This window comes from Bombina bombina, chromosome 3 (genome assembly GCF_027579735.1).
Source record: "Bombina bombina isolate aBomBom1 chromosome 3, aBomBom1.pri, whole genome shotgun sequence".
Lineage (NCBI taxonomy): Eukaryota > Metazoa > Chordata > Amphibia > Anura > Bombinatoridae > Bombina > Bombina bombina.
In genome coordinates this window covers 1,139,153,469-1,139,179,861 of record NC_069501.1, presented here as the reverse complement: position 1 = coordinate 1,139,179,861, position 26,393 = coordinate 1,139,153,469, and the positions used below count along the sequence as shown (strand labels likewise).

Here is a 26,393-nt window from a genome sequence, read left to right as displayed (position 1 = left end):
CGGCATCAAGAGAAAAATAAAAAAAATGTACAATATCTATAGCAATAGATTAAAATACAGTCAATAAAACCTATAAAATAATGATACAATACCAAATGTCACGTTATGATGCAACTTAGTATCGAGGTACCTGATAAGACAAACATAAGAGGTGAATATCAGTCCCGAGTGTAGGTTGAGGCTTTCAGAGCGGTATTAGCAGAGAATAAAGATCCATAGAAACTTTCTTGAACAGTCTAGCAAAGTTAAGTCTTTAGAAATGGTGTTAGATGATCGTAACAGGGTCTCATTAGACCAAACAGTGTTGCTGATCTAACAAAAGAACAGATGAAGGACCGGAGTGCTTTGTTTGAGCGCCAAGATTAGGAGACACCTCACGGTCTGTCTATGGGTTAGTTCCGGTATTAGAGTCAGTTTGTGAGTCCAGTGTAGGAGAGCAACTGACAGCTCGTTTGTAGCATATCTGTTTCGAAACAACGGTCTGACTATGGTGGGCTAGTAGATCCTGGGACAGGGATTATACATATAGAGACTATTCGTAGTAAAGAAAAATAGCTCAATGTACCTGTCCTACTACAAGTCCTAACCAAGACGATAAAGGTAGAGTATGTTGGTGTGAGCAAGATCAATGCGTTTCAGCCGCCTGGGCCTTTATCAAGGCCGTTCTTTCGAAACAGATATTCTACAAACGAGCTGTCAGTTGCTCTCCTGCACTGGACTCACAAACTTTGACCCTAATACCGGAACTAACCCATAGACAGACCGTGAGGTGTCGCCTAATCTTGGTGCTCAAACGAAGCACTCCAGTCCTATATCTGTTCTTTTGTTAGATCAGCAACACTGTTTGGTCTAATGAGAGACCCTGTTACCATCATTTAAAACCATTTCTAAAGATTTAACTTCGCTAGACTGTTCAAGGTAATTTCTACGGATCTGTATTCTCTGCTAATACCGCTCTGAAAGCCTCAACCCACACTCGGGACTGATATTTACCTCTTATACCTATGTCTTATCAGGTACCTCGATACTAAGTTGCATCATAACTTGACACTTCATATCGTATCATTTTATAGGTTTTACTGACTATTTTAATCTATTGCTATAGCTATTGTACATTTATTTTATTGTTCTCTTGATGCCGGCATCTATCTTTTAAATTATAATAAAATTAAAATTTGTGTTATATCTTATAACATTGCCATTATTCCACCTTTTGCTATCACTTTTTATTTTAAGCAAGCCTCCCGCTCTTAAGATACATGGTATTTTATTTTACTTTACATGGAAGGTTACTACCCACGACACATACATTGGATTCACTTCTATAAGATTATATCCATTTTTATCTCAGCTGTGCACAAATGTGTTATATGACACGACACTAAGTCACTTATCTTTATTTATAGGATATATATCACCTTAGATTAGTTACCTTTTCTCTTTTGCTTTGCTAGCGCTATCCCAGCCCCCCCCCCCCCTTTTCTGTTTTTTGGTGAATAGCTTGGAGGCCTAATCACTGTTTTTGGGATTAGCTGTAAAGAGACCTGAGTGTAGCATCTTTAAATAACACCAAATTCACTATAGAGTTATTTAACACTGGAAAAGAGTTTAAAGTGAATGTAAAGTTTGACAAGTGTGCCCGGTTTTTAAAAATCCTATTAAAAACAGAGGCACTTTCATTCATCAAACATTACATTTCACTAATTTTATTAAAATACTTACCTTTTATTCTTGAAAGCCACTCCAGCGCTTCCCCTGCAAGCTTTTTCATATGTCAGCAATGACGAATCCGGCTTCTTCCAATCATGGGTTCCCCCCCCAAAGCAAACATTGCCTGAGGCCAAGCTGTGATTGGAGGAAGCCGGATTAGTCATTTTTGACATATGAAGAGACTTGCTTAGTGTGGGGGAAATCACTGGAGCGGCTTTCAAGAATAAAAGGTAAGTATTTTAACAAAACAAATGAAATGTAAAGTTTGATGAATGAAAGTGCCCCTGATTTTAATAGGATTTTTAAAAATCGGGCACACATTCATCAAAATTTACATTCACTTTAAACATAGTGATCAATGCAGATCTGCAGGCTAGCTAAACACATCTAGCGGACGACAAGAGCTGCAAATAGGCAGCTAACTCCCCCAGAAGTACATTGGTTCCCCCTGAGCCTACCTAGGTATGCTTTTCAAGATAGAATACCAAGAGAAAATAGTGTATTTCATAACAGAAGTCCCTCAACGGCATGACATGCCATTAAGTCAGGATTTTATTCCAGTAATCCTGCATCTCACCGCAAGCTGAAAGCAGTGCCATTACTGCAGGCTTCACTCCAGGAGGCATTTGGCTATAAAGTGGGCGGGCTTGCCTCTGGCGCCAAGCCCCAAGCTAACCCCTTAGTTTAAAAATTATAGCCAACGTATACGGCATGCTCTAACTCATGGAAGAGTAATCTTTACTTTCATATCCCTTTCAAATCAAAACCATGAAATCATCAATAAAGTACGTCAAGTGTGATTACCCGACATCTCAGAATTGTCTTGTTTGCTACCATTTAATGGGACATTTTTAATATTTTTGCACTTAACTGCATCTAAGAGGACTTTTTTTTTTATTTGAAGTGTGTTGAACAATGGAGGGGAGGGAGTTTTCCTTATAAGCCAATGAGCAATCTGGCCAACATTCAGGTAGCTTGAGCTATGTGGCCAACATTCAGGTAGCTTGAGCTATGTGACCAACTAAAACAAATTTGAAAGGTATAACAGAAACTCTTTAGGAGTCAGGATGGTACACAGTACACAAACACTATGGTTAATATGATTTTTTATCTTTCAAAGCCTGAGTTAAAGTGCCATAATAGATAACCATTCATTAGAGCATATTATTTTAAGACTATCACAACCCTACATACTACTGTGTGTAATCCCCAAAAGAAGTTAAAAAGACACAGTAGAAGTTACACTCTGGACCCCAAAGCACTGCTGGTGGTGAGCAGAAATCACCACTGATCCCATCAGAAGCTCTAGTTACACATCTGAGTAGCATGACCAGAGCTGCTGATTGGATCCCCTTTCAACACAGTATTGCAGGGTTAATAGTCTTAAAATTACATGCTCAAATGTATTATAGCATGCAATTCATTAATAATTATAAACCTTTAAGGCACTTTAAAACCAGCAAGCATTATAGTATAAGTTGCCTGTGAATAAAGTCAGCCACAGATCACCAACACCACGCAGAGGAACTTTTATTAAAAAAAAAAAAAAAAACAGAATGACATGAAGAGTCACACCAAGAGATATGCACTCACTTTGGCCGCTGTAAGACGTAGGTTAAAAGGAATGTCCGTAGTGACTCTATGCTACTTTTTTCTAAGAGGATCCATTCTCTTACAACTGCTTCCATTATCGCTGTGGCAGCTTGAAAAAGGACATAATCCACTTTACTAGTTTCTGTTTACAGAAAAGAAGAAACAAAGAAAAGAAAATTGTATTTGGAAATTACATACAAAATTAATTACACTTTAGATTTAAATGAATCAATCTTTTCTTTAAAAATATATTCAACGGTGCAAAAAATAAAAAAACTATGAAGTTGGAAATATGAAAGTACATTGCACTACAGAGAACTACATTTTCAGGAATAGCTCATACTCACCAAGTATGTGCTTACAAATTGCAAAAGGGGATTTGGATTTTCTGAAGGACAGGAAAACATGCTCTGCCTGCTGTCGTTGTTCATTATTCACCATGGATGGCGGTGCCTGAAATGCAACATAAAAAGGAAATTTATGCTTCTTATTATTATCGGTTATTTGTAGAGCGCCAACAGATTCCGCAGCGCTATTAACAAAGGCAGAGTACAACAAAACAATTATAGGGATCAAATGGGTAGAGGGCCCTGCCAAGAGTTGCACTGTTGTAGTCAGGTCTTGAGAAGGTGATCAACAAACAGCTGGACTCTTAGGCTTACATGCTAAGGGGGTTCAGGGGATAGCAATGGAGGAGAGGAACTGGTATAAAGAAAGGTTAGCGTAGGTTGTATGCATCCCTGAACAGTAGAGTCATTAGGGAGCACTTGAAGCTTTTAAAACTAGAAGAGAGTCTTGTGGAGCGAGGCAGAGAGTTCCACAAGATAGGAGCCAGTCTGGAAAAGTCCTGTAAACGGGAGTGTGATGAGGTGACAAGAGAGAAGGAGAGTAGGAGGTCGTGAGCAGAGCAAAGGGGACGGTAGGGAGAGTATCTGGAGACAAGGTCTGAGATATAGGGGGGGAGCAGTTCAGTTGAGGGGGCTTTGTATGTCAGAATGAGAATTTTGTGTTTGATCCTAGAGGCAAGAAGAAGCCAGTGAAGAGATTGGCAGAGAGGTGCAGCAGATTAAGAGCGACGTGTAAGGAAGATGAGTCTGGCAGAGGCAATCATTATGGATTGTAAAGGAGCTAGGCGGTAGGTAGGGAGACCAGAGTTGCAGTAATCGAGGCGGGAGAGAATGAGAGAGAGTGGATTAAAATCTTAGTTGTGTCTTGTGTAAGGAAGTGTTTAATTTTAGAGATATTTTTAAAGGTGGAGGCGGCAGGCTTTAGCCAATGACTGAATGTGAGGAGTGAAAGAAAGATCTGAGTCAAAAGTGACCCCGAGACATCGGGCATGCGAGGTAGGGGTAATGGAGTTGTCAACAGTTATAGAGAGATTGGGGGTGGAGAGTTTAGAAGAAGGGGGGGAAATAAGGAGCTCAGTTTAGGAGAGATTTAGCTTGAGGTAGTGAGAGGACATCCAGTTGGAGATGTGAGAAAGACTGGTAGTGACACGGGTTAGCAAGGAAGGAGAAAGGTCTGGTTCAGAGAAGTAGATTTGGGTGTCATCGGCATACAAATGATATTGTAAACCGTGGGACTTTATTAGGGAACATAGTGATGACGTGTAGATTGTAAAGAGAAGGGGACCGAGGACAGAGCCTTGCGGTACTCCGACAGAAAGTGGTGACGGGGCAGAGGAGGCCCCAGAGAAGGCTACACTAAAAGGTACGGTTTGACAGGTAGGAAGAGAGCCATGAGAGGGCTGTGTCACATATGCCGAAGTATTGGAGGGTTTGGAGCAAGAGAGGGTGCTTACCTGATAAATTTCTTTCTTTTACGATATGACGAGTTCACGGATTTTATCCTTACTTATGGGATTACGCCTCCTGGTCAGCAGGAGGAGGCAAAGAGCACCACAGCAGAGCTGTATATATAGCTCCTCCCTTCCCTCCCACTCCAGTCATTCGACCTTAGTTAGGAAGAGAAAGGAAAAGCTACAGTGCAGAGGTGACTGAAGTTTAACAAAAATAAAGACCTGTCTTAGAAAATAACAGGGTGGGCCGTGGACTCGTCGTATCGTAAAAGAAATAAATTTATCAGGTAAGCATAAATTTCCTTTTACAAGATATGACGAGTCCACGGATTTCATCCTTACTTATGGGATACAATACCAAAACAATAGGACACGGATGAAAGGGAGGGACAAGACAGGAACCTAAACGGAAGGCACCACTGCTTGAAGAACCTTTCTCCCAAAAACAGCCTCAGAAGAAGCAAAAAGTATCAAATTTGGAAAATTTGGAAAAAGTGTGAAGAGATGACCAAGTTGCAGCCTTGCAAATCTGTTCAACAGAAGCATCATTTTTAAATGCCCATGAGGAAGCCACAGTTCTAGTAGAATGAGCCGTAATTCTTTCAGGAGGCTGCAGTCCAGCAGACTCATACGCCAAACGGATGATACTCTTCAGCCAAAAAGAAAGAGAGGTAGCCATAGCTTTCTGACCACTACGTTTTCCAGAAAAAACAACAAATAATGAAGATTGACAAAATTCTTTAGTCTCCTGCAAGTAAAACTTCAGGGAGCCGACCACGTCCAAGTTATGTAACAGACGCTCCTTCTTAGAAGAAGGATTAGGACACAAGGAAGGAACAACAATTTCCTGATTAATATTCTTATTAGAAACAACCTTATGAAGGAAACCAGGTTTAGTACGTAACACCACCTTATCAGAATGGAAAATAAGATAAGGAGAATCACATTGCAAAGCTGAAAGCTCAGAAACTCTGCAAGCAGAAGAAATAGCAACCAAAAATAAAACTTTCCAAGATAACAACTTAATATCTATGGAATGCATGGGTTCAAACGGAACCCCTTGAAGAACATTAAGAACTAAATTCAGGGGGGCGGAGCCAACAGCCAAGCAGGATAGACGCATGTAAGAGGGCTCCTGCAGAAATTCACTTAAAATAATGTCAAACTGGGACCAATTCTTCACAAATCACCCCAAAACCTACCCAGAACCTGCAAGATTGCTTCTACATTATTAGAAGATCTTATGTTACTTTATCAGTTTTCCCCTCCGACCGACAGTGTCAGTTAGGAAACACCCAGGTTTCTACGGCCTTCTGAAGTAACAGCATCAAGCATGGAGGAGGTCTCTTTGGTTATCCATGAGGCCCTGAGGGAGCTTTGCCTACAAATGTCAGCCAGCTTTGAGGATCTTTCAGTTAGCCTAAGGAATGTTATGGAGCAACAGGAGTTACCGATTCAAGGCAGGCTGAATGTTACCAATCTCACGATTTGCTTAGTGCAACCTCCTTTATTGGTGGAAAGGGCAGCGGACTCAGAGACTGATCTCATTACTGAAGCACCAAGTCTCCCTGTGGAACCCACTTTATTCTACAAAGGCTCTACTATGAGGGACCCGCTAAGCCCAGTGAGGCTAGAAAATTTGCACCCGATCGCTCAGAGGATGATCCTCTTTAAACCCAGTTGGCAGGACGCCTACCTTATGACCCGGAGCCGGATGAAAACTTTACCGCTAGCCTACAACATCGCAGTCAGGGACGCTATACCTACGGTTACGAGAATAAACACCTCAGAGCGCTATAGCCACATTGGAGTCACACCGGACTCTAACCGCTGCATTTTCTTAGCTATGATCCTGCTGGGAGGATGTGTTGCGTCTGGTTACTTACCTCCAAACAAGGGGCAATCGGAGTGGTGTCCCTCAGGGCCAGCATCACCTGTTAGCAGTGTGCTACCGCTCAGATTTCAGAGGATTGATGGCACACATTACCGCGACATCTTGGAAGGTCCTTTTGATCTGGGAGGTCACGACTGGACACCGCAGATTCACATTACTGCAGAGCAGATTCTCACATGAGCCGAGGTTTTTGACTTTTTGACCGGTTAAGAGACTCTCTATGCTCAGACAGCGAACTTGGTCTCCATGAGGCTTTGCTCTAGACCCACTGTCCTAAGAAACGTTCCACACTCTAATCCACTGACCTCTTAGCACAACTCGGAACATTGCTGCTCAGTTCTGATATATTTCCCCCTGGCTATATAGCCTTTACTGTTTGCCCCCTACTTAAGTTTTGATATCTTCACTGAGGGGTTCACTTTATTTTCTATTTTTTGTAGGGTGTATATTTTGTGTATTTTGTTTTCACTACGCAGTCACCCTAGATTCTGCTCTCTGACCTAGATACTGAGCTTCTAATTATAGATCATCATAGCCTTGTATAATATTTGATCTCTAATTATACTACATGCTACATACATATCCCTATTATTCACTGGGATATTGCCTAGCAGTCTGTATGCAATGTTTTAAGCAGTGAGGTTCACTCTAATTGCAGATTAGCTTCATGCGCAGCTGTATAGCCCCTGAAGTTAGGTATACTTAATGCTCCCTACATTCAAGCTTTTCCAGCTTTATGATATATCCCATATCCCTACGTATACTTGCTGGAAACCTAGTTGCGCAATACTGCCTATGCAATCCCTCACTAGATTTATGGTCAAGCGACATACCTCCATATCTCCTATTCACTCTAATAAGTTATATCCCTGAGTATCTGGTACTCTAGTATGGACCTACTATTGTATTGTTTAATGTACCTATGCTTATAAGGGAGTGTTTTCCTTGTTTTAACTTTATATTTATTGATGGCAGTCTGTGATATGTATCCATATATGTTTTGGAGAAAGCAACCTAAGTGATGTCTATTACTTTATATGTGAGTCTACATGTGTATATGTTCCTAAGCGCAAGAACATATAGGTGTGTTTATTTATTATGACTGGATTAGCTCTAATTCTCACTCAAACACTACAACCAGTCCTCCTACTGCAGTAGTGACTGATTGATCATTATATCTAAGAGTGATAGCTCTCTTACTCAGAGGTTCAAAGTCTAAGTTAAGATATATATATATATATAGTTTGTTTTTTCATTAGCCTGCAAAGATGTGTATATGTTTAGGCACTAGTAGATACACTTAATATATTGCATACTCTTTGCTCTTCTAACTGTTTATGGAATCATGATCGGCTTAGGCTTTATTATATTTATGTCCCTAGGGCTTATGTTGAGTTTTATATAAATACAAAATTATTTATATTAATACAAAATTATTGGTCTCTGGTGGGCTCCTCCCCTCCCTTTCCCGCCGGTACTGGTTGCCTGCGGGTCATATCCCTATGCCTTTTTCCCACATCGCCTATAGCTGGTAATTCCCTAGGAGAGGGGCTCACCTGGAAATCTCTTACGTTCCATACACGCTAATGTCCCCCTCCCCATTTTATAGTTCAGTGGTTGGGGCACACAGTTATTAGATTCTCATAGGCTGAAGGTTAGTCTCAACATGTAGGTAATATTTATTACTTCATACCAATTACTTTCGTTGCCCACGAGTATAGCTGTTAATGTATGTATGAACATCTATATCTGTATATGTATATGCTATCATCATTAGTGACTGTAGAACTGTCATCACTTGCTCTTTCATGGCTTTTTCCACATTATCAGTATACATCACTTGTTCATGATAAGCCTCTCTCCTCCCTTTCCCGCAGGAGCTTGTTGCCGGCGGGTCATATCCCCACTCCTTTTTCCAGCCTCGTCTATTGATGACACTCCCTTAGGAGAGGGGCTCATCCGGAGAGTCCCTATACCCCGAACATTCTACAGCCCCCCTCTCCACATAATAATACAGTGTGATTAGTAAGGCCCATTACTTCCCATAATTGAGCTCTGGTTTTATCCTGGTCGCATATTCTACGCATTTGTCATCACCTTCTCATTATTTGAGCATAACACTATATTTAGATAATTACTTCGCTCTGATGGAGCCATGCCCATCCCAGTAGTCATGTAAATAACAGGTCCCCCCTGTGAAGCCCACCCTTATATTCACCCAATAAGTCTTTCCATACCTGCTCTCATGTCCCATTTGGCTCCGCCCCCCCATTCCCCTCCCCACTCCACTTTGAGCGGCTCTTGCCCGCTGCGTCCCCTTATCCCTCTCCCCGCTAAATTGGTCCATAAGTGGCCAAACACGAGCCAATCCACGTTTATCCTACTTTTACTAGATTATATACCGCTATAAATGCTTTTTCATGATAATGTGGAGAATATACTCTATTTCCCCCCTACCTTCACCCCCATAAAAACAGAATTTATGTTTACCTGATAAATTACTTTCTCCAACGGTGTGTCCGGTCCACGGCGTCATCCTTACTTGTGGGATATTCTCTTCCCCAACAGGAAATGGCAAAGAGCCCAGCAAAGCTGGTCACATGATCCCTCCCAGGCTCCGCCTACCCCAGTCATTCGACCGACGTTAAGGAGGAATATTTGCATAGGAGAAACCATATGGTACCGTGGTGACTGTAGTTAAAGAAAATAAATTATCAGACCTGATTAAAAAAACCAGGGCGGGCCGTGGACCGGACACACCGTTGGAGAAAGTAATTTATCAGGTAAACATAAATTCTGTTTTCTCCAACATAGGTGTGTCCGGTCCACGGCGTCATCCTTACTTGTGGGAACCAATACCAAAGCTTTAGGACACGGATGAAGGGAGGGAGCAAATCAGGTCACCTAAATGGAAGGCACCACGGCTTGCAAAACCTTTCTCCCAAAAATAGCCTCAGAAGAAGCAAAAGTATCAAACTTGTAAAATTTGGTAAAAGTGTGCAGTGAAGACCAAGTCGCTGCCCTACATATCTGATCAACAGAAGCCTCGTTCTTGAAGGCCCATGTGGAAGCCACAGCCCTAGTGGAATGAGCTGTGATTCTTTCGGGAGGCTGCCGTCCGGCAGTCTCGTAAGCCAATCTGATGATGCTTTTAATCCAAAAAGAGAGAGAGGTAGATGTTGCTTTTTGACCTCTCCTTTTACCGGAATAAACAACAAACAAGGAAGATGTTTGTCTAAAATCCTTTGTAGCATCTAAATAGAATTTTAGAGCGCGAACAACATCCAAATTGTGCAACAAACGTTCCTTCTTTGAAACTGGTTTCGGACACAGAGAAGGTACGATAATCTCCTGGTTAATGTTTTTGTTAGAAACAACTTTTGGAAGAAAACCAGGTTTAGTACGTAAAACCACCTTATCTGCATGGAACACCAGATAAGGAGGAGAACACTGCAGAGCAGATAATTCTGAAACTCTTCTAGCAGAAGAAATAGCAACTAAAAACAAAACTTTCCAAGATAATAACTTAATATCAACGGAATGTAAGGGTTCAAACGGAACCCCCTGAAGAACTGAAAGAACTAAATTGAGACTCCAAGGAGGAGTCAAAGGTTTGTAAACAGGCTTAATTCTAACCAGAGCCTGAACAAAGGCTTGAACATCTGGCACAGCTGCCAGCTTTTTGTGAAGTAACACAGACAAGGCAGAAATCTGTCCCTTCAGGGAACTTGCAGATAATCCTTTTTCCAATCCTTCTTGAAGGAAGGATAGAATCTTAGGAATCTTAACCTTGTCCCAAGGGAATCCTTTAGATTCACACCAACAGATATATTTTTTCCAAATTTTGTGGTAAATCTTTCGAGTTACAGGCTTTCTGGCCTGAACAAGAGTATCGATAACAGAATCTGAGAACCCTCGCTTCGATAAGATCAAGCGTTCAATCTCCAAGCAGTCAGCTGGAGTGAAACCAGATTCGGATGTTCGAACGGACCCTGAACAAGAAGGTCTCGTCTCAAAGGTAGCTTCCAAGGTGGAGCCGATGACATATTCACCAGATCTGCATACCAAGTCCTGCGTGGCCACGCAGGAGCTATCAAGATCACCGACGCCCTCTCCTGATTGATCCTGGCTACCAGCCTGGGGATGAGAGGAAACGGCGGGAACACATAAGCTAGTTTGAAGGTCCAAGGTGCTACTAGTGCATCCACTAGAGCCGCCTTGGGATCCCTGGATCTGGACCCGTAGCAAGGAACTTTGAAGTTCTGACGAGAGGCCATCAGATCCATGTCTGGAATGCCCCACAACTGAGTGACTTGGGCAAAGATTTCCGGATGGAGTTCCCACTCCCCCGGATGCAATGTCTGACGACTCAGAAAATCCGCTTCCCAATTTTCCACTCCTGGGATGTGGATAGCAGACAGGTGGCAGGAGTGAGACTCCGCCCATAAAATGATTTTGGTCACTTCTTCCATCGCTAGGGAACTCCTTGTTCCCCCCTGATGGTTGATGTACGCAACAGTTGTCATGTTGTCTGATTGAAACCGTATGAACTTGGCCCTCGCTAGCTGAGGCCAAGCCTTGAGAGCATTGAATATCGCTCTCAGTTCCAGAATATTTATCGGTAGAAGAGATTCTTCCCGAGACCAAAGACCCTGAGATTTCAGGGATCCCCAGACCGCGCCCCAGCCCATCAGACTGGCGTCGGTCGTGACAATGACCCACTCTGGTCTGCGGAATGTCATCCCTTGTGACAGGTTGTCCAGGGACAGCCACCAACGGAGTGAGTCTCTGGTCCTCTGATTTACTTGTATCTTCGGAGACAAGTCTGTATAGTCCCCATTCCACTGACTGAGCATGCACAGTTGTAATGGTCTCAGATGAATGCGCGCAAAAGGAACTATGTCCATTGCCGCTACCATCAACCCGATCACTTCCATGCACTGAGCTATGGAAGGAAGAGGAACGGAATGAAGTATCCGACAAGAGTCTAGAAGTTTTGTTTTTCTGGCCTCTGTCAGAAAAATCCTCATTTCTAAGGAGTCTATTATTGTTCCCAAGAAGGGAACCCTTGTTGACGGAGATAGAGAACTCTTTTCCACGTTCACTTTCCAACCGTGAGATCTGAGAAAGGCCAGGACAATGTCCGTGTGAGCCTTTGCTTGAGGAAGGGACGACGCTTGAATCAGAATGTCGTCCAAGTAAGGTACTACAGCAATGCCCCTTGGTCTTAGCACAGCTAGAAGGGACCCTAGTACCTTTGTGAAAATCCTTGGAGCAGTGGCTAATCCGAAAGGAAGCGCCACGAACTGGTAATGCTTGTCCAGGAATGCGAACCTTAGGAACCGATGATGTTCCTTGTGGATAGTAATATGTAGATACGCATCCTTTAAATCCACCGTGGTCATGAATTGACCTTCCTGGATGGAAGGAAGAATAGTTCGAATGGTTTCCATCTTGAACGATGGAACCTTGAGAAACTTGTTTAAGATCTTGAGATCTAAGATTGGTCTGAACGTTCCCTCTTTTTTGGGAACTATGAACAGATTGGAGTAGAACCCCATCCCTTGTTCTCTTAATGGAACAGGATGAATCACTCCCATTTTTAACAGGTCTTCTACACAATGTAAGAATGCCTGTCTTTTTATGTGGTCTGAAGACAACTGAGACCTGTGGAACCTCCCCCTTGGGGGAAGTCCCTTGAATTCCAGAAGATAACCTTGGGAGACTATTTCTAGCGCCCAAGGATCCAGAACATCTCTTGCCCAACCCGAGCGAAGAGAGAGAGTCTGCCCCCCACCAGATCCGGTCCCGGATCGGGGGCCAACATTTCATGCTGTCTTGGTAGCAGTGGCAGGTTTCTTGGCCTGCTTTCCCTTGTTCCAGCCTTGCATTGGTCTCCAAGCTGGCTTGGCTTGAGAAGTATTACCCTCTTGCTTAGAGGACGTAGCACTTTGGGCTGGTCCGTTTCTACGAAAGGGACGAAAATTAGGTTTATTTTTCGCCTTGAAAGGCCGATCCTGAGGAAGGGCGTGGCCCTTACCCCCAGTGATATCAGAGATAATCTCTTTCAAGTCAGGGCCAAACAGCGTTTTCCCCTTGAAAGGAATGATAAGTAGCTTGTTCTTGGAAGACGCATCAGCCGACCAAGATTTCAACCAAAGCGCTCTGCGCGCCACAATAGCAAACCCAGAATTCTTAGCCGCTAACCTAGCCAATTGCAAAGTGGCGTCTAGGGTGAAAGAATTAGCCAATTTGAGAGCATTGATTCTGTCCATAATCTCCTCATAAGGAGGAGAATCACTAACGACCGCCTTTATCAGCTCATCGAACCAGAAACATGCGGCTGTAGCGACAGGGACAATGCATGAAATTGGTTGTAGAAGGTAACCCTCCTGAACAAACATCTTTTTAAGCAAACCTTCTAATTTTTTATCCATAGGATCTTTGAAAGCACAACTATCCTCTATGGGTATAGTGGTGCGTTTGTTTAAAGTGGAAACCGCTCCCTCGACCTTGGGGACTGTCTGCCATAAGTCCTTTCTGGGGTCGACCATAGGAAACAATTTTTTAAATATGGGGGGAGGGACGAAAGGAATACCGGGCCTTTCCCATTCTTTATTAACAATGTCCGCCACCCGCTTGGGTATAGGAAAAGCTTCTGGGAGCCCCGGCACCTCTAGGAACTTGTCCATTTTACATAGTTTCTCTGGGATGACCAACTTGTCACAATCATCCAGAGTGGATAGTACCTCCTTAAGCAGAATGCGGAGATGTTCCAACTTAAATTTAAATGTAATCACATCAGGTTCAGCTTGTTGAGAAATGTTCCCTGAATCAGTAATTTCTCCCTCAGACAAAACCTCCCTGGCCCCATCAGACTGGGTTAGGGGCCCTTCAGAAACATTAATATCAGCGTCGTCATGCTCTTCAGTATCTAAAACAGAGCAGTCGCGCTTACGCTGATAAGTGTTCATTTTGGCTAAAATGTTTTTGACAGAATTATCCATTACAGCCGTTAATTGTTGCATAGTAAGGAGTATTGGCGCGCTAGATGTACTAGGGGCCTCCTGAGTGGGCAAGACTCGTGTAGACGAAGGAGGGAATGATGCAGTACCATGCTTACTCCCCTCACTTGAGGAATCATCTTGGGCATCATTGTCAATGTCACATAAATCACATTTATTTAAATGAATAGGAATTCTGGCTTCCCCACATTCAGAACACAGTCTATCTGGTAGTTCAGACATGTTAAACAGGCATAAACTTGATAACAAAGTACAAAAAACGTTTTAAAATAAAACCGTTACTGTCACTTTAAATTTTAAACTGAACACACTTTATTACTGCAATTGCGAAAAAACATGAAGGAATTGTTCAAAATTCACCAAATTTTCACCACAGTGTCTTAAAGCCTTAAAAGTATTGCACACCAAATTTGGAAGCTTTAACCCTTAAAATAACGGAACCGGAGCCGTTTTGAACTTTAACCCCTTTACAGTCCCTGGTATCTGCTTTGCTGAGACCCAACCAAGCCCCAAGGGGAATACGATACCAAATGACGCCTTCAGAAAGTCTTTTCTAAGTATCAGAGCTCCTCTCACATGCGACTGCATGCCATGCCTCTCAAAAACAAGTGCGCAACACCGGCGCGAAAATGAGGCTCTGCCTATGCTTTGGGAAAGCCCCTAAAGAATAAGGTGTCTAAAACAGTGCCTGCCGATATTATTATATCAAAATACCCAGATAAAATGATTCCTCAAGGCTAAATATGTGTTAATAATGAATCGATTTAGCCCAGAAAAAGTCTACAGTCTTAATAAGCCCTTGTGAAGCCCTTATTTATGATCGTAATAAACATGGCTTACCGGATCCCATAGGGAAAATGACAGCTTCCAGCATTACATCGTCTTGTTAGAATGTGTCATACCTCAAGCAGCAAGAGACTGCTCACTGTTCCCCCAACTGAAGTTAATTGCTCTCAACAGTCCTGTGTGGAACAGCCATGGATTTTAGTGACGGTTGCTAAAATCATTTTCCTCATACAAACAGAAATCTTCATCTCTTTTCTGTTTCTGAGTAAATAGTACATACCAGCACTATTTCAAAATAACAAACTCTTGATTGAATAATAAAAACTACAGTTAAACACTAAAAAACTCTAAGCCATCTCCGTGGAGATGTTGCCTGTACAACGGCAAAGAGAATGACTGGGGTAGGCGGAGCCTGGGAGGGATCATGTGACCAGCTTTGCTGGGCTCTTTGCCATTTCCTGTTGGGGAAGAGAATATCCCACAAGTAAGGATGACGCCGTGGACCGGACACACCTATGTTGGAGAAACCAACCCTTCCTTGCTTTTATATTTTCTAAATTAATATTTTATGGTGTATTTATCCATCACAAGGTGGGGTCACTTCTAGTCTACATATCATATAAAAAATAAAAACTGAGGTCTTAACCTTGATAGTCCAAACTCTTTACTAATACCTTTAATAAACGGGATTTATATGCCTCTTCTATTTAGATTTATTGCCTAGTAAACCACCATGCTCCTTCATAACACTAACCAGTTATTGCTTCTCCATTCTTTTACTACTCATCATAGAGTACTACTCTTGAAATTTTTGAATGTATACAATGATGTCATAACTTATGTTGTTTACCTGGCAAGATCATGGTATTAGTGCTGTACTTTTCTCCTTTGTTATTATTGTTGGACGTTTCATTATTGTTATATTTGTTTATGACTTCAATAAAAAAATTATTTAAATAAGTAAAAAAAAAAAAAAGAACTAAATTCAAACTCCAAGGTGGAGCAATTGGTCTAAACACAGGCTTGATTCTAGTCATAGCCTGACAAAAGGATTGAACGTCTGGAACATCTGCCAGATGCTTGTGTAGCAAAATAGACAAAGCAGAAATATGTCCCTTTAAGGAACTTGCTGACAACCCTTTCTCCAATCCTTCTTGGAGAAAAGATAAAATCCTGGGAATCCTAACCTTACTCCATGAGTAGCCCTTGGATTTGCACCAATAAAGATATTTACGCCATATCTTATGGTAAATCTTTCTGGTAACAGGCTTACGTGCCTGAATCAAGGTATCAATGACCGAATCAGAAAACCCTCGCTTAGATAAAATCAAGCGTTCAATCTCCAAGCAGTCAACTGCAGGGAAACTAGATTCGGATGATGGAAGGGTCCCTGAATGAGAAGGTCCTGCCTCAATGGAAGCTTCCACGGTGGAAGAGAGGACATGTCCACCAGATCGGTATACCAAGTCCTGCGAGGCCACGCAGGAGCGATGAGAATCACCAAAGCCCTCTCCTGTTTGATCCAAGCAATCACCCGGGGAAGGAGAGCAAACGGTGGAAACACATAAGCTAGGTTGAACGACCAAGGCATCTATCAGGTCGGCCTGAGGATCCCTGGACCTGGATCCATATCTCAGGAGCTTGGCATTCTGACGAGATGCCATAATATCCAGCTCCGGCCTGCCCCATCTGAGAATCAGGGTGGCAAAGACCGGATAGAGTTCCCATTCCCCCGGATGAAACGTCTGTCTGCTCAAAAAATCCGCTTCCCAGTTGTCCACTCCTGGGATGTAGATTGCAGACAGATAACAAGAGTGAGCCTCCGCCCACCGAATTATCTTGGATACTTCTGTCATCACTAGGGTTGCACCGATACCATTTTTTTTAAGACCGAGTACAAGTACCGATACTTGTTTTCAAATACTCGCCGATACCAATTACCAATACTTTTTTTTTACTGTCATGTGACAGTTTACCAAGCACAATACAGACTAATTATTTAAGATTCCTTCTTTATAATTATGAAGGACTGTAGCTCAAAAGACATTATGAAATAATAAAACAGGTTTTATTTGTCACATAGTTCACAGAACATGTTTAGAAATAAAAATATTACAATAAAATATATTAACAACAAAAATAAATAACAAATATAAAATTGCAACTAACCAAAAGTGCCATACAGTAAATAATAGAACAGAATACTGTTTAATCATGGTGAACAACACTATGGGCTAGATTACATTTGACTGGCAAGCTTTACCAATGCTCTCATTACACGTCCTACTCCATTAAAGGCTATGGAGTTGGAAATGTGAACAGAGCATTGGTAAAGCTTACCAATCAAATGTAAGCTAAATCTAGTCCTATAATTGCAGGATGAGTGTTCATTGGGATTAACTTAATTTTTCCTATGAGTACTCTTCCTGCAATTCTATAAGCTAAGATGTTCCTCAGAGTACAGTATGTTTTGAACATAATTGTGCAAGATGAGAACTAGCAGTATAAAAGGCAATCTAGCAATTAGAATAATTTTTCAAAAGTTAGTGGCAAGTTCTTTTTAAGGAACAGAACAGAAGCATCTCTGCATGTTCAGCTATAAGTCTGTTTTGCTATCAGTAAGGAGGTTCAACTTTCTACACTACTGCATGGGGCAGAAAGATATTTTTGGGCCATTTTAGCCAGAGCTGGAAATCTCAGTTTATTAACTGCCCAGTACTTCAGGGGTTTGTCTGAATGCAGTACAGTGATATCTCCTACAATAATACAAATAAGAGCAATTTGTATTGGCAGAACAGTAGTAAACAATGTTTAGTTTAGTCTCCACTCCAGCTTTAAATGAAATGGGAACATGCAGTTTGAAAAAAACACCACAAGATAGCATATGGGTAGTAAGTGGAGGTATCGCTTTAAGTATCGGTGCATTTTCACGAGTACAAGTAATAATGCAAGTACTTGGTATCGGTACCGATACTAGTATCGGTGCAACCCTAGTCATCACTAAGGAACTCCTTGTTCCTCCCTGATGATTGATGCAAGCCACAGTCGTGATGTTGTCCGACTGAAAACGGATTAATTTGGCCGAAGCCAACTGAGGCCAAGCCTGAAGCACATTTAATATTGCTCTCAATTCCAGAATATTGATTGGAAGTAGAGACTCCGACCGAGTCCACACACCCTGAGCCTTCAGGGAATTCCAGACTGCACCCCAACCTAGTAGACTGGCGTCCGTTGTCACTATCACCCATGAGGGTCTACGGAAACACGTCCCTTGGGACAGATGATCCGGCGACAACCACCAAAGAGAGTCGTCTCCTGATCCAAATCTATCTGAGGAGACAAATTTGCATAATCTCCATTCCACTGCCTGAGTATGCACAGTTGTAGCGGTCTGAGATAAAAACGAGCAAACTGAATGATGTCCATTGCTGCCACCATCAATCCAATTACCTCCATGCACTGAGCCACTGATGGCCGAGGATTGGACTGAAGGGCTCGGCATGTAGTCGGAATCTTCAACCTTCTGATCTCCGTCAAGAAGATTTTCATGGATATAGAATCTATTAGAGTTCCAAGGAAAGGAACCCTTGTCTGTGGAATTAGGGAACTCTTTTCTAGATTCACCTTCCACCCGTGAGTCCTTAGAAAGGACAGAACAATGTCTGTATGAGATTTTGTCAGTTGATAAGACGACGCCTGGATCAGAATATCGTCCAGGTAAGGCGCCACTGCAATGCCCCACGGTCTAAGAACCGCCAGTAGAGACCCCAGAACCTTCGTGAAGATCCTGGGTGCTGTGGCCAGCCCAAAAGGAAGAGCCACAAACTGAAAATGTTTGTCCAGGAAGGCAAACCTTAGAAACAGGTGATCTTTGTGGATAGGAATATGAAGATATGCATCTTTTAAGTCCACAGTAGTCATATATTGACCCTCCTGGATCAATGGAAGAATAGTCCGAATAGTCTCCATCTTGAAGGATGGGACTCTGAGAAACTTGTTTAGACTCTTGAGGTCTAAAATGGGTCGGAACGTTCCCTCTCTTATGGGAACCACGAAAAGATTTGAGTAAAACCCCCGCCCCTGTTCCTGTATTGGAACGGGACGAATTACTCCCATAGTGGAGAGGTCTTTTACACAACGTAAGAACGCCTCTCTTTATCTGGTCTACAGACAATCGTGAAAGAAACCTTCCCCTTGAGAGGGAATTTTTGAACTCCAGTTGATACCCCCCTGGGACATGATTTCTAGTGTCCAGGGATCCTGAACGTCACTTATTCAAGCCTGGACAAAGAAAGAAAGTCTGCCACCTACTAGATCCGGTCCCGGATCGGGGGCCGCCCCTTCATGCTGTCTTGGGAGCAGCAGCGGGCTTCTTGGGTTGTTTACCATTGTTCCAAGCCTGGTTGGGTCTCCAGGCGGACTTGGCTTGTGCAAAGTTCCCTTCCTGTTTAGCGGAAGAGGGGACTCCCTTGAAATTTCGAAAGGAACGAAAATTATTCTGTCTACCCCTCTGCTTAGATGATTTATCCTGAGGTAGGAGATAGCCCTTCCCTCCCGTAATGTCAGAAATGATCTCTTTCAAGTCAGGCCTGAATAGAGTCTTCCCCTTGAAAGGAATAGTGAAAAGTTTGGATTTAGAAGACACATCTGCAGACCAAGATTTTAACCATAAGGCTCTGCGCGCTAGAATCGCAAAACCTGCATTCTTAGCCGCCAATTTGGCGATCTGAAAGGCGGCATATATAACAAAGGAATTAGCCAACTTTAGTGCCTTAATCTTATCCATTATTTCCTCTAAAGAGGTCTCAGTCTTCAGAGGCATCAAACCAAAAGGGTGCCGCAGTTGTGACTGGTTCAATGCAGGCCGTCGGTTGTAAGAGAAAACCTTGATGAACAAATAGCTTTTTTTAGAAGACCCTCCAACTTTTTATCCAAAGGGTCTTTGAAAGCACAACTGTCCTCAATAGGGATAGTAGTACGCTTAGCTAGGGTAGATATAGCTCCCTCCACCTTAGGGACCGTTTGCCAAGAATCCTGCACGGTGTCAGCTATAGGGTAAATTTTCTTGAACATAGGGGAAGGGGAGAACGGGATACCCGGTCTTTCCCATTCCCGAGTAACAATCTCCGAAATTCTCTTAGGAACCGGAAAAGTATCGGAATAAGAAGGGACTTCCAGATATCTGTCCATCTTACACAATTTCTCTGGAGGAATCACAATAGAGTCACAGTCGTCCAGAGTCACTAAAACCTCCCGAAGTAACAGGCGGAGGTGTTCAAGCTTAAATCTAAAAGGACATGACGTCCGAATCTGTCTGGGGTAACGCACTACCTGAGTCAGACAGTTCCCTCTCAGACAGTGTCTCCCTGCCCCCCAATTCAGAGGTCTGGGAAGGTACATCAGAGATAGCCATCAAAGCATCAGAAGTTGCAGGGGGTCCCTGTGTTTCTGCCCTGCTACGTTTGCCTTGCAATACTGGCAACTTAGACAAAACCTCTGTGAGGGTAGATGACATAACTGCAGCCATATCTTGCAACGTTTTACTTTTGCTGTAAAAAATACATTCCCAGCATCAGCCAGCCCGTTGTGAACACAAACACCTCCCAGAGCTTCTAGATCCTCCATCCGTTCTAGAGTGTCTGTTAAAAGCGCAGACTCTAAACCAGATCCTGTCTGTCTTCTGGCAACATAAAATAAGACCGGCAATGTACATATACCCCAGTGCTCTTAGGAGATGCAGGACTGCCCTAATGTCTGGGGGAATTATAAAGGGAGCCTTCCCAATAGATATCTGGTCAGTACAGTTAGTCTGAGATTCCCAGAATAAAAACTGCACTTACCTCTATGCTGAAGATACAGCACGATTACTTCACAGTATCAAGAGGTCCAATCTTCCTCCTGAGGCCCTGTGAAAAAGCAGGGTCTTGGTTACAACCTCACAAGACCATGTACAGATAATGCAGCACAAATATGGGAGGCGCAGCGGATACAAAAATCCCCCAGTTCCCATAGCCTGAAGACTATTCAGAAGCTGCCCTGTAATAAAAACAGCACACATCGGGACCGTTTGAAAATAAAAAAAACTCTTGATTGAAGAATCTAAACTAACACCTCACTTTACCTCTTCCTATCACTAACACAGGCAAAGCGAATGACTGGAGTGGGAGGGAAGGGAGGAGCTATATATACAGCTCTGCTGTGGTGCTCTTTGCCTCCTCCTGCTGACCAGGAGGCGTAATCCCATAATGATGAAATCTGTGTACTTGTCATATCTTGTAAAAGAAAGGAGAATGGCAAATGATATGCAAATGATATGCTGGGCAATAAGCTTGCAAGCAGCAGAGCAATGTCTGTGCTGAAGCTTTCTCACACAGTTATCCAAAAGAAAAAGAGCAATGGTTATGTTCTGTCAAAAATTAAATGTGCATTCCAATTTGAAATATAAGCACTTTTGAAATATACTTTCATTAGCAAAAATGCTTCTAGTATAAGTTCTTACTGTTTTTTTGCGGCATACGCACATATCCTGTTAGGGCCTGTGCACTTGTATTTAAACATCACACCTAGCCAGAGAGCTGGCTGTAGTGTGTATTGTTTCTAAAGTCTTAATTTGGGTCAAGCAAGCTAATGCCGACTACGTGCAGATGTGGTGTTTGAAAAGTGGCGCACAGGGCCTTGTAGTATATGCGTGTAGGTCACTGAAAAACAGTAAACTTACTAGAAGCATTTTTGCTAATGGAAGAATACTGCAAAAATGCTTATATTTTAAATTGAACCGCACCCATGTCATTTTAATTTTTGACCTATCCCTTTAACGGTCTTGTCCTGCACTCCTATACATATAATAGCTTACTGATAATTCACTCTATAGTACATTATATCCTAGTGTGACAAGAACACAGTCACTTACTTTGTAAAAGGAGGATGGAAAATGCTCGACACACACATATACTTATATATATAAAAAACAGAATTTATGTTTACCTGATAAATTTCTTTCTCCAACGGTGTGTCCGGTCCACGGCGTCATCCTTACTTGTGGGATATTCTCTTCCCCAACAGGAAATGGCAAAGAGCCCAGCAAAGCTGGTCACATGATCCCTCCTAGGCTCCGCCTACCCCAGTCATTCGACCGACGTTAAGGAGGAATAATAGCATAGGAGAAACCATATGGTACCGTGGTGACTGTAGTTAAAGAAAATAAATTATCAGACCTGATTAAAAAACCAGGGCGGGCCGTGGACCGGACACACCGTTGGAGAAAGAAATTTATCAGGTAAACATAAATTCTGTTTTCTCCAACATAGGTGTGTCCGGTCCACGGCGTCATCCTTACTTGTGGGAACCAATACCAAAGCTTTAGGACACGGATGAAGGGAGGGAGCAAATCAGGTCACCTAAATGGAAGGCACCACGGCTTGCAAAACCTTTCTCCCAAAAATAGCCTCAGAAGAAGCAAAAGTATCAAACTTGTAAAATTTGGTAAAAGTGTGCAGTGAAGACCAAGTCGCTGCCCTACATATCTGATCAACAGAAGCCTCGTTCTTGAAGGCCCATGTGGAAGCCACAGCCCTAGTGGAATGAGCCGTGATTCTTTCGGGAGGCTGCCGTCCGGCAGTCTCGTAAGCCAATCTGATGATGCTTTTAATCCAAAAAGAGAGAGAGGTAGAAGTTGCTTTTTGACCTCTCCTTTTACCTGAATAAACAACAAACAGGGAAGATGTTTGTCTAAAATCCTTTGTAGCATCTAAATAGAATTTTAGAGCGCGAACAACATCCAAATTGTGCAACAAGCGTTCCTTCTTTGAAACTGGTTTCGGACACAGAGAAGGTACGATAATCTCCTGGTTAATGTTTTTGTTAGAAACAACTTTTGGAAGAAAACCAGGTTTAGTACGTAAAACCACCTTATCTGCATGGAACACCAGATAAGGAGGAGAACACTGCAGAGCAGATAATTCTGAAACTCTTCTAGCAGAAGAAATTGCAACTAAAAACAAAACTTTCCAAGATAATAACTTAATATCAACGGAATGTAAGGGTTCAAACGGAACCCCCTGAAGAACTGAAAGAACTAGATTGAGACTCCAAGGAGGAGTCAAAGGTTTGTAAACAGGCTTGATTCTAACCAGAGCCTGAACAAAAGCTTGAACATCTGGCACAGCTGCCAGTTTTTTGTGAAGTAACACCGACAAGGCAGAAATCTGTCCCTTCAGGGAACTTGCCGATAATCCTTTTTCCAATCCTTCTTGAAGGAAGGATAGAATCCTAGGAATCTTAACCTTGTCCCAAGGGAATCCTTTAGATTCACACCAACAGATATATTTTTTCTAGTTACAGGCTTTCTGGCCTGAACAAGAGTATCGATAACAGAATCTGAGAAACCTCGCTTCGATAAAATCAAGCGTTCAATCTCCAAGCAGTCAGCTGGAGTGAAACCAGATTCGGATGTTCGAACGGACCCTGAACAAGAAGGTCTCGTCTCAAAGGTAGCTTCCAAGGTGGAGCCGATGACATATTCACCAGATCTGCATACCAAGTCCTGCGTGGCCACGCAGGAGCTATCAAGATCACCGACGCCCTCTCCTGATTGATCCTGGCTACCAGCCTGGGGATGAGAGGAAACGGCGGGAACACATAAGCTAGTTTGAAGGTCCAAGGTGCTACTAGTGCATCCACTAGAGCCGCCTTGGGATCCCTGGATCTGGACCCGTAGCAAGGAACTTTGAAGTTCTGACGAGAGGCCATCAGATCCATGTCTGGAATGCCCCAAAGTTGAGTGACTTGGGCAAAGATTTCCGGATGGAGTTCCCACTCCCCCGGATGCAATGTCTGACGACTCAGAAAATCCGCTTCCCAATTTTCCACTCCCGGGATGTGGATAGCAGACAGGTGGCAGGAGTGAGACTCCGCCCATAGAATAATCTTGGTCACTTCTTCCATCGCTAGGGAACTCCTTGTTCCCCCCTGATGGTTGATGTACGCAACAGTCGTCATGTTGTCTGATTGAAACCGTATGAACTTGGTCCTCGCTAGCTGAGGCCAAGCCTTGAGAGCATTGAATATCGCTCTCAGTTCCAGAATATTTATCGGTAGAAGAGATTCTTCCCGAGACCAAAGACCCTGAGCTTTCAGGGATCCCCAGACCGCGCCCCAGCCCATCAGACTGGCGTCGGTCGTGACAATGACCCACTCTGGTCTGTGGAATGTCATCCCTCGTGACAGGTTGTCCAGGGACAGCCACCAACGGAGTGAGTCTCTGGTCCTCTGATTTACTTGTATCTTTGGAGACAAGTCTGTATAGTCCCCATTCCACTGACTGAGCATGCACAGTTGTAATGGTCTTAGATGAATGCGCGCAAAAGGAACTATGTCCATTGTCGCTACCATCAACCCGATCACTTCCATGCACTGAGCTACGGAAGGAAGAGGAACGGAATGAAGTATTCGACAAGAGTCCAGAAGCTTTGTCTTTCTGGCCTCTGTTAGAAAAATCCTCATTTCTGAGGAGTCTATAATTGTTCCCAAGAAGGGAACCCTTGTTGACGGGGATAGAGAACTCTTTTCCACGTTCACTTTCCAGCCGTGCGATCTGAGAAAGGCCAGGACGATGTCCGTGTGAGCCTTTGCTCGAGGGAGGGACGACGCTTGAATCAGAATGTCGTCCAGGTAAGGTACAACTGCAATGCCCCTTGGTCTTAGCACAGCTAGAAGGGACCCTAGTACCTTTGTGAAAATCCTTGGAGCAGTGGCTAATCCGAAAGGAAGCGCCACGAACTGGTAATGTTTGTCCAGGAATGCAAACCTTAGGAACCGATGATGTTCCTTGTGGATAGGAATATGTAGATACGCATCCTTTAAATCCACCGTGGTCATGAATTGACCTTCCTGGATGGAAGGAAGGATAGTTCGAATGGTTTCCATCTTGAAAGATGGGACCTTGAGAAATTTGTTTAAGATCTTGAGATCTAGGATTGGTCTGAACGTTCCCTCTTTTTTGGGAACTATGAACAGATTGGAGTAGAACCCCATCCCTTGTTCTCTCAATGGAACAGGATGAATCACTCCCATTTTTAACAGGTCTTCTACACAATGTAAGAACGCCTGTCTTTTTATGTGGTCTGAAGACAACTGAGACCTGTGGAACCTTCCCCTTGGGGGAAGTCCCTTGAATTCCAGAAGATAACCCTGGGAGACTATTTCTAGCGCCCAAGGATCCAGAACATCTCTTGCCCAAGCCTGAGCGAAGAGAGAGAGTCTGCCCCCCACCAGATCCGGTCCCGGATCGGGGGCCGATATTTCATGCTGTCTTGGTAGCAGTGGCAGGTTTCTTTGCCTGCTTTCCCTTGTTCCAGCCTTGCATTGGTCTCCAAGCTGGCTTGGCCTGAGAAGTATTACCCTCTTGCTTAGAGGACGTAGCACCTTGGGCTGGTCCGTTTTTACGAAAGGGACGAAAATTAGGTCTATTTTTTGCCTTGAAAGGCCGATCCTGAGGAAGGGCATGGCCCTTACCCCCAGTGATATCAGAGATAATCTCTTTCAAGTCAGGACCAAACAGCGTTTTCCCCTTGAAAGGAATGTTTAGTAGCTTGTTCTTGGAAGACGCATCAGCCGACCAAGATTTCAACCAAAGCGCTCTGCGCGCCACAATAGCAAACCCAGAATTCTTAGCCGCTAACTTAGCCAATTGCAAAGAGGCGTCTAGAGTGAAAGAATTAGCCAATTTGAGAGCATTGACTCTGTCCATAATCTCCTCATAAGGAGGAGAGTCACTATCGAGCACCTTAATCAGTTCATCAAACCAGAAATATGCGGCTGTAGTGACAGGGACAATGCATGAAATGGGTTGTAGAAGGTAACCCTGCTGAACAAACATCTTTTTAAGCAAACCTTCTAATTTTTTATCCATAGGATCTTTGAAAGCACAACTATCCTCTATGGGAATAGTGGTGCGTTTGTTTAAAGTAGAAACCGCTCCCTCGACCTTGGGGACTGACTGCCATAAGTCCTTTCTGGGGTCGACCATAGGAAACAATTTTTTAAATATGGGGGGAGGGACGAAAGGAATACCGGGCCTTTCCCATTCTTTATTAACAATGTCCGCCACCCGCTTGGGTATAGGAAAAGCTTCTGGGAGCCCCGGCACCTCTAGGAACTTGTCCATTTTACATAGTTTCTCTGGGATGACCAAATTTTCACAATCATCCAGAGTGGATAATACCTCCTTAAGCAAAATGCGGAGATGTTCCAATTTAAATTTAAAAGTAATCACATCAGATTCAGCCTGCTGAGAAATGTTCCCTAAATCAGTAATTTCTCCCTCAGACAAAACCTCCCTGGCTCCCTCAGATTGGGTTAGGGGCCCTTCAGAGATATTAATATCAGCGTCGTCATGCTCTTCAGTAACTAAAACAGAGCATCCACGCTTACGCTGACAAGGGTTCATTTTGGCTAAAATGTTTTTGACAGAATTATCCATTACAGCCGTTAATTGTTGCATAGTAAGGAGTATTGGCGCGCTAGATGTACTAGGGGCCTCCTGAGTGGGCAAGACTCGTGTAGACGAAGGAGGGAATGATGCAGTACC

At 43.1% G+C, this 26,393-nt stretch overlaps 1 protein-coding gene across 1 annotated transcript in view; it reads right to left on the bottom strand.

The window, feature by feature from the left end:
* Positions 1 to 26,393, bottom strand: part of XPO4 (exportin 4) — a gene marked incomplete in the record, with an annotated part of 418,847 nt that overhangs the window by 338,326 nt on the left and 54,128 nt on the right. The window contains 2 exon segments of the mRNA XM_053708521.1: positions 3,304 to 3,445; positions 3,651 to 3,756. Coding sequence (XP_053564496.1) covers positions 3,304 to 3,445; positions 3,651 to 3,756 — 248 coding nt within the window.